The sequence below is a fragment of the Protopterus annectens genome, chromosome 1.part1, assembly GCF_019279795.1.
Source record: "Protopterus annectens isolate FY-2018-M chromosome 1.part1, PAN1.0, whole genome shotgun sequence".
In the NCBI taxonomy this organism is placed as follows: domain Eukaryota; kingdom Metazoa; phylum Chordata; order Ceratodontiformes; family Protopteridae; genus Protopterus; species Protopterus annectens.
Genome location: NC_056726.1, coordinates 1,422,284,861 through 1,422,294,559, shown reverse-complemented (window position 1 = coordinate 1,422,294,559; position 9,699 = coordinate 1,422,284,861). Strand labels below are relative to the sequence as shown.

Genomic DNA, 9,699 nt, shown 5'->3' with positions numbered 1-9,699 from the left:
TAAGGTTTTATTTTGGCCCAAACTGAGTTAATAACCCCCATCTTGGCAATATACATTTATTTCGCCAATTTTAAAACCTAATAAAGATCCAACTAGATGTTCTTCATATCGGCCCATCTCATTACTTAATGTTGATTATAAAATGTTTATGAATATCTTTGCTGATAGATTGAAGACAATCATTCCTGGCATTATAGATATAGATCAGACAGGCTTCATTGTAAATAGAAATACTTTTGATAATATAAGAAGAACTTTAACATTAATAGATTTTGCAAATAGGAAAAAGAAAGATTTAACACTTATTAGTCTTGATATAAGTTCAGCATTTGATTCAGTAAGTTGGGACTATCTGTTTACCTTAATGAAGTGCACAAACTTCTCGGATGCATTTGTAAATCTAATTGAACATTTATACAAAGGAATGTTGGCTTATATTAAGGTAGGAACATATGTTTCACAAAAATACCCATTCTTAAAGGTACAAAACAAGGATGTCCACTTTCTCCACTATTATTCACTTTAGTAATGGAGCCTTGGGCTAATTTGATCAGAAACAGTACTGACATAGAGGGTTTTGAAATAAATGAAAATACAACATCCAAAATTCAACTTTTTGCAGATGATGTTCTAATTACATCAGCAGGATCTAATTCTTCTATACAGTCTCTATTTGATAACATGATGAATTTTAAAAAGTATTTCTGGTTTAATATTCAATGAAGAAAAAACTAAAATACTACCTATATATACACGAAAAAATATTCTCATTAGTGATTTTACTAAATATGTACCCAATTCAGGTCAGATAATTTATTTAGGTATAATACTATCTAAAGATATTAAATCTATTATATATAATAATTATAATACCTGTTTTCTTAATATACAAAATCTTTTTAATACATGGAATAATATGTTTTTTTACTATGGAGGAGTGACTTAAATTATTAAAATGATAATATTCCCCAAGATTTTATACTTAATACAATCAATAATACTTCCACCTACAAAAATAATTATCAAGAAACTGAACACACTAATGTTAAATTTCTTATGGGCACCTAATAGACCTAGGATTGCATTAAAGAAACATACTAATAGCTGGTCTCAAGGGGGTATTTCTTTTCCAGACTTTAATTTATATACTATCTCTTCTATTGTAAAAGTTATTACTTTATTAATAGATCAGTCATATGCCACAAAATGGAAAGATTATTGGGAGCTAATTAGTATACACTTCATGAAAATCTCCTTAACGCATAAAAATATGATTGTAAATAACTCCATGTTATGGTTACTAAAGGAATTTTGTACTTCACCTATTACACCTAAACATATGGTTTGTTACCCATTAAATATTATTATTAGTTATCGTAACTTTATATTCATGCACCCTAAGTATAGGGAATGGAATTTTATTGTATTTCCTATAATGTATACTCAGGGTATGCTTTTGTCATCTACTTCTGAAGGAACTCATTTAGCTATAGATAATGATCTAAAGTACTGGTATCAGTTGATATCTGATAATAAAGTTAAAAATCTAGATTTCTTAAAACAAGAATTTGATCTAAGAGAAACTTGCTGGTTAGAGGTTCAGACCTTTAGACAACATCTCATTAATAAAATAGATTTAATGTCTATAACTGTTAAAGAATCTATTCCAACACTGATTGATTACTTGATATTAAATTTACAACATAAAGTTTCTGATAAAGGTAAACTTTCATACATACATAAAGTTATCAGACAAGAAACTTTTACAGTGTAGATTCATACTGGAATTATTTCACTTCTATTAATGGGGACCCACCAAATCAACAAGATAAACAATATATATTGGAATCTGCTTATAGAACTACGTCTTCCATTGTCTGGAGACTTTATACATGGAAATTTTACATAGATCTTTTTATACACCTTTGATGATGAATAAAATAAATAATAAAGATAATCTATGTAAGAGATGTAATGTAGAAATTAATGCTGACTGGGCTCATATGTTTTATGACTGTATAAAATTGAAAGAATACTGGAAGTCAATTAATGAATTTTTGCAGGCTCCTTTTACAGATAATTTCATTATTTCTAAATCTCTTATATTATTTAACACACCTGTACCTCAAAGTGTTAAAAAGGTTAAGCTTCCCTTGTTATGGTCTATTCTAGCAGTGGCTAGGAAAATAATAACTAGAAATTGGATTTCAGATACACCTCCTTCGTTCAATGAATTTAAAAATGTTATGAATATAGTGTGCCATATGGAAATAAACACAATTAGGACTAGAACAAACAGAAAAACATCTTATTTTATTGTATGGGATAATTTACAAAATTTGTTAAAAAAATTTTAATTTCAATAGCATGGTATTTTAGTTTAATTAATTGATCTGATTGTAGTGGATGTCTTTGTAAATACTTTAGTTGTTTTGTTGAATATTATAATAATACCTATTTTTAATTACTTGTATAAAATTGTTATGATATTTCTCTTATATGTTAAAACAATAAACCTGTTTTGAAAAAAAGAATTAAGACTCATGACAGTCAGACTCCAGTGTAAGGAAATGGTAGTATTTATAGTTTCAGCATATGCCCCATAGCAGTTCTATGATAGTGAGGAAAAGAGTCCATTTAAGCAGCAGTAACAGGACATTTTACATAAAGCTGGACAGGATGAGTTGGTGTTGATAATGGGGGACCTGGATGCACATATTGGGAAAATATGAGGGCTGCCTGAATCCACATGGGTGGAGCAACAGGAATAAAGAAGGAAATGCCATTCTAGACCTCTGTCTGTTTAATTGCTTTATGGTGGCCAGCACATGGTTCAACAAGACAAGATCACATACAAGAATGGCCAACATACAACTTAGGTGGACATCCTTCTAGTAACAAAAGGACATTAGGGTAGAATTAGCCTTTGAAAAGTCATCCCCAGTGAAACAGTCATATTACAGCACAAATCAATGGTTGCCAAAATTAGTTGCAAGCAGTTGTTCAAAAAGGCTGTAGGGTCAACAGAGACTAGGCAGAAAACCAGAAAGTTGACTGGTCAGAAAACAGAATAGTTCAAGGAAGCAATTAAGGTTCTAGTACTTCAGGAAGAAGATCAAATATGTGGAGTCAAATAAGAATGTCAGCACCTCAAAATAGCATGTGTTTGGACAACAGAACAGATATGTGGCTGATCAAGGTATGGATATAAGGTACACAGGGAAAGCTCATGTTGAAATGCAGACACCCTTGAAATCATCAAAAAAAAAAAAAAAAAAAGGGACTGCAGAAAAAGTGAATGATAGAAAAGATGGATCAGGCTAAGGCTGAATGCTGTTTGGTTAACAAAGATGCTAAGAGGCCAGTTACAATAGCAAAGAACAAAGTACCAGTGGCACTCTGCCAACCTGTGGAAAGTGACTCAATAAATGGCACAAAGAAGCTCTATCAGGTTGTAAGGGAAAGGCAGAGAGATAATAAAGAAGATAGTCACCAGACTCACTTAATAAGTGATTCCCGCAACAATCTGCTCACTAGTACACAGGACATCAAGCCCACAGAAGCTGTACTGTGACAGACACAGCCTACAATGAAAGAAGGAGACTACCCTAGACGAAGGAGGAATAGCACTAAGGAAAATGTAGTCAGGGAAAGCAGTAGACTCAGATGAGATCACAGCAGATATGATCAACATGTTGGGTGACTTAAGGGAAGAATAGCTACATAGGGTATTAATAGCAGTATGGAGAGAAAGATGTATCCCAGATCCATCTATCCGCAATCCTTTTTTCCCATTTTTGCTCATGGAGTCGGCATGTCACTTCAACAGTGACAATCATCTAGAGCCAAGGTTTACACCACTGGGTGGTTAGCCCTGCTGTGGTAGTTCTAACACACCACACACTCACACACACATTCACACCTATGACCAATTTAGAGTGTCCAGTCTGCTTACTGCATATCTTTGAAATGTGGGAGGAAACTGGAACACTTGGAGGAAACACACCTAACACAGGAAGAACATGCTGACTGCATACAGAAGACACCCCAGCTAAGAATCAAACTGGGAAACCTCTTCTTCTTATGAGGCAACAATGCTATCCACTGTGCCACTGTGCTGCTGTATCCCAGATGACTGGAGAATAAGCATTATATTATCAGTTTATAAGAACAAAGGGGGCATTCATAACTGTGGGCAGTATAGAGGTATAAATCTCCTGTCACATTGCATAAAAAGTTCTGGACAGCATGAATAACAAACAAATATGCAGAGAAGTAGAAAGTAAGATGGGAGATGAGCAGTTCAAATTCAAATCAGCTTAATGTTTCCAGTGAGACAGATAGCTGAGAAGAAGCTAATAATGAAGAAACGGTCCAACTTGGCATTTCTAAACCTGGAGAAAGCATGTGACAATTTCCCAAGAAAACTGATTTGCGCAGTCCTTCAGTGGTTCAAAGTCCCATAAACATTGGTAGAATTAGTGCATATTGTCTACAAGTACCCAATGACAAGTATGAAAAGTGTTTGAACTCACAGAGGGGTTGACAGTAGGACTGGGTATGCATCATGGTTCACCTTTGATCCCACTGTTGCTCATACTGATGATGGACTACATTAGCAAATATGTTGGAGGGGAAAAATCAAAAAAGCTTTTGTACATAAATAATGTAGCATTACAGACAGACTCTTAATAAGAGCTTCAGCAAATGATAGGGGAATGGAATACATAACTGGATGCACAAGGGATGAAGCTGAGTGCAGATTAGACTGTTGTAATGACAGCAAATGAGGGATATTGGCAGATGCTAAATATGTGCTAAGGGAAAATAGTGAAACAGCTTAACAGATTCAAGTATCTGGTGTGCTGGTTTGGAAGAAGGGAAATCTGAAGGAGGAGGTTCAAATCTAGAGTCAGAGGGGCTGCAGCCAACTGGCAAAAAATGTCAAGGAAAGCTCAAAAGAGAAGAATGTAAATGAAGCTGAAAAGTAAGGTATACAAAACAATGATGCAACCTGTACTACTGTATTGTAATGAAACTTGGGCAGTGAAGACAGAGGATTTGTGGAAGCTGGATGTGATGTCGATGAAGTGCCTGGACAGGTGGTTGGATACAAACTGTAAGACAGACAGAGAAATGGGGACGTAAGAGCTGAAGCACAAATAGTTCCAACTGCAGAGAAGGTTAAAGAGAACAGATTACAGTGGTTCAGGCAAATGTACAGGAAAGTATAAGAAAACTTGGTGAAGAAGATTTGGAATAGACAGGAAAAAGGCAAGACAAATAAGATCATCCAGCAAAGAGACTGATGTACTGTAGGAGATATTACTTATGACAGTCAAGTATGACTGTCTAAAAGGTTGGCAAGAGGCAGTTAACTGAGAGATGCAGCAAAAGTTAATGCAACACCCTGACCTCATGTAGAAAATGGGAAAAAGGGAGTTGAAGATGATGATGATGTTGTTGATGATGATCTAGGTATATTAGTACAATCTTAGCTTTTAAATTAAGTCCAATCTGCATATTGTTTTCAGAATGATAAGGCAAGATTTTCTAAGATGGGATAAATTATGCTTATTATGTTTACTATATATCTGACTGTTATGAAATCATATTTACTTGTTTACTTAAATGTATCTGTTGTCCAGGGTCGAGCAATGTAATACAAATAATTTATTTACTTATTTGACATTTGTTTACAGAGAAAGTCTGGGCACAGAATTCATTTCAGTGGAGGCCTGGGCTGGGGAGAAAAGCTCCAATAACTGAACATTTAATACATGTACAGTAATACACAATGTGTAATACAAGTGTTTTATGACAAAAGAGACGATAGTGAAATATTTACATAACAGCAATGAGGTGTCAGAAGAAACATCAGTACAGCATTTACAAGCATTTAAAATGATAGATAACCAATGTAGCTTTGCCAATGAGGGTGGCAGGTAAAGGAAGTTGTGAAACTGAATGTGTTGGCTGAGCTATGCTGGGATAGGAGAAGGGGGGGGGGGGAGTAGTGTTGGGAGATACCATTTGGTGAACTAATCAAAAATGGATATTATATTTAAGGATATGGAGGTTCACTCTTAGAGATCACTTAGGTAATGCCCATGCTTCTGAAGCATTAACACTTCAAGGTTTTAAAATAGGTGCTGTGTTTGTTTTGGAAGCCTGGGAAGTTGGTTTAATCCCTTATGGAAGGGGGTATGGCTCCTAAGAATTGGTTCCTATGAAGTTATAGATCCATGCCCTAATGGTGAATCTGCAGGTGAGGGCAGGGAATGCACTTTGGTTTAGCAGTATGAACAATAAAAAGCCCAAAATCAGATTGGCTCACCTGTGATGGTATCCTGCTTGCATTTTTGAGAACAGAACAGAAATTATCTTTTCCTAGGGCAAGTGAGATGAAGTATAGATGTTGATAGTGGTTGTCCAAAGACAGGAAAGACTCCTTTTGGAGGAAACATGCATAATTGGAAGGCTATATAGCTGTGCTATGATCATTCCTTTTTAGTGGAGTCTCTGCCTGCTGGGAAATGGATGTGTGAGAGCTTCCACACCTAGAACAAGGATTGCTAGATTTTTCTTCATGGTGAGCTGGGAGTTTATTGTGGGATCAAGCCAGAAGATCAAGTATTTTAAATATATGGTGGTCTTTAGAGGTTGTTGGTTGAGGACAGGTAAGTACTTGTCTTTGAGAAGTGAGTGAAGTTTCCATGATGCTCCAAAGAGCACAACTTACAACTTTAGATTACTTGTTTGGCACGGAGTGCATCAGTAATGTTAAGGACATCTTGTTGGAGCTGTTGTTTGATTGCTTGGTGCGAGTGGTTGAATCTGTAAAGCCCCATGCTATCAGCATCCACTATCATAGTGAGTGTGAAATTAAACTCTGGAAGGTAATTAATGTAAAGGGGCAAAAGCAGGAGGAAGATCACTGAGCCTTGAGGGAATTCCTTTGTAGCAGTACTTAGGAGAAGGATGTATGACAAGTATATTAACAGAAAAGTTCAATCTAATAGGACGTTTTTTTTATAATACTGTACCTTTATTACACATAACATTTTAATCAATAATTCAATAAACAAAGTTATATTGCACCCTTTTTTTCCATGGAGTGCACAAGCTTTCTTTACACAAAACATTTTCGCATTGTAACACTTCAAAAGGATTTTATGTCCTAAAGCAGCCAGCAGACACCAGATAATGGAAGTGCTGGAAATTGTTAATAGACAGACATCAATCATTTCAGTTACAAATATCGCAGTAAATTAGATGTCCTGCAATGTCATGTAGTTCCACTTTCCTTCATTGTTGTTATTGTTATCTGTAGTGATGTAAGTTGCCCCATCATAGTTAAACTTTTCCCTCTATGTAGTTCCAAAGCAGCAATTTGTTTCTGCAATATTTACTTACTTTCTTTATCCCCTTTCTAATTTGACAGGATGTTTTCGAAGAACTGGAAGGCCTTGCTAGTTATAACATGGAAGGAGACAGATTTGGAGGAGACAGTGGTGTCCTGAGTCAAAGGCTATTTTAAGATCAATGGAAATTGCACCTGTCAGTTGCCCTTTCTTCGTGTAGATAAGTATATCATTTGATAGCGTCCAGAGAGTTGTTGTGGTGCTTATGATTTCACAGAAACCATGCTGGTTTCTTGACAGTAATCTTTGTTGTGATACATAGAAAGTGCTGACACTTAGAGCTGGAAGATGAAAAATGAATCAGAAGAAGAAGAGCATGTATTCTAGAACAACTAAGTGTGGGCTTTACACCATGGAAGGTACCAATGAATTTTTCCCAGAAGGATTTACTATTAAGAAAATATTTACTGTCTTCAAACCTGGAAATATCAGTTAGCTAGGACTGGAAGTGAAATGTCACTATAGATCCGGATTAGCAGTCTGAAACCAGTCTAAAGTTTACTGTTTAGTTTGATTTCATCTAAATTGAGCAACATTCACCATAAAGTTGCAAATGTCTTTTTTGTGTGGGAATGAACCACCACTCCTCACTAAGAGAATTGTGCCCATAAAATCTTTTGTTTAATGTAAGCAATTTCAAAATTGTTTCACTTTTGGGAAGAAGATTCGTCATACAGCAGTAACCATCTCTGTAGAAGATAAATTTGACCAAGCAAGAATTCAGATTGTATTTCCACATGGTAAATCATAAAATTTGAGTACTAATACTATAGTAATACAGAATTACAACAAGGATTTGCAAATCAATTTTGATAGAATGCTGAGGCATTTATATGTATGTATATAAAATATGAGTAGCAGAATATTTTTGCTGAAAGTTTAACGCAAGACATATTGTATGTTGAAATCTTTCGTGTCGTTTGTTTTCCTAAATGAAAACTTACCATATTTATATCTCCATAGATGCCATTTAAAGTCAAGAAGACTCCCATATATGCCAGTGGTCAGCATAAGTATAGCACAGATTGCAATCAACTTCATGTTAAGTAACGTGCTGTGGAGACAAAGTTGCAGTTAAATCAACAATGTACTAAATCATCCCATTCTTATTCTAGAATCTGTAAACATTTCATGCATGAAAAATATGAATTATATAATCCATCTACATTTGGTTACTCCTGTAAGCTGCATCGCTTAACCTGAGTAGCTAAGATTGGACCAGCTTACGTAAGCATTTGTCCTAAGAATAGGTATGATGTACTGTTTTGTCTTGAGAATTTCTTTCCAGGACTCCATTGAAAATGAAACCTCCCAAATGAAAATTTCCAGTTAACAAATACAATAAGAAAATAGCAAAATAACCAGTTGTGTATGTCATATTTTACTTTATACTCTGTATTCACTTAAAATGCAGCTAACATTCTTTGAAAGTATCCAGATGAGAAATTCTGCAACATATTCATGTCAACCAATTAATAACATGAGCATCTCCAGGTTGTGATGTTCTGGTCAAAAGTTGAATATGTAATGTGTCATAACAACATACCTGTAAATAGGTGTTTCTGCATGTCTGTGCATGAACATTATATATGTGTGTACATGTGTGCGTGTGTGCTCGTGTGTGCATGTGTGCGTGTGTGCATGTGTGCGTGTGTGTGTGTGTGTGTGTGTGTGTGTGTGTGTGTGTGTGTGTGTGTGTGTGTGTGTGTGTGTGTGTTTGTGTGTGCTCGTTTATGCGTGCATGTAATTTTGTCATATACATTAAAATTTAAACATAGAACATACTAATTTTAACAATATGTACTAGCAAAATAACAAAACATGTTCTCTATGTGTCTCAGATGCCATTTATATGCAGTTTCACATTTCTTTTAAAGAATGCATATTATGCAACACAACTGACCTAGAGTAACTGTCAAAGTCTTCTGACTTTTATAAAGATGATCCCCCTTACTCAGCAGTAAATACATAACGTTTGTGGACTTAAACTATTAAAAATTCTTTTATGTAACTTGGATCAAGATGATAGTAAAGATAAAAAAACAACAAGATCCTAGTGTAGCAGAGTTTACTAAAGGTCCCTATGTGCTAGCAGATTGTGATGCACCTGCTTTCTGCCACTTCCTTGAAAAAGCAAGTGCTCTACCTCATACTAGCCCAATCTTTAGTTTCTGCATAGCCATTGGAACACCCAGCCCTATAAGCTACATAGCCGTACCGGAACCTAAACCCTAAACTTAAAGCTCCCAACCAGTTCCCAACTCACCACCTTGGT

At 35.3% G+C, this 9,699-nt stretch overlaps 1 protein-coding gene across 1 annotated transcript in view; it reads right to left on the bottom strand.

The window, feature by feature from the left end:
- LOC122810805 (cathepsin L-like proteinase) overlaps nucleotides 1-8,480 on the bottom strand; it is a 535,051-nt gene extending 526,571 nt beyond the window's left edge. The window contains exon 1 of the mRNA XM_044082369.1: nucleotides 8,369-8,480. Coding sequence (XP_043938304.1) covers nucleotides 8,369-8,465 — 97 coding nt within the window. The 5' untranslated portion in view covers nucleotides 8,466-8,480. The remainder of the gene's footprint in view (nucleotides 1-8,368) is intronic.
- Between the last annotated feature and the right edge of the window lie 1,219 nt (nucleotides 8,481-9,699).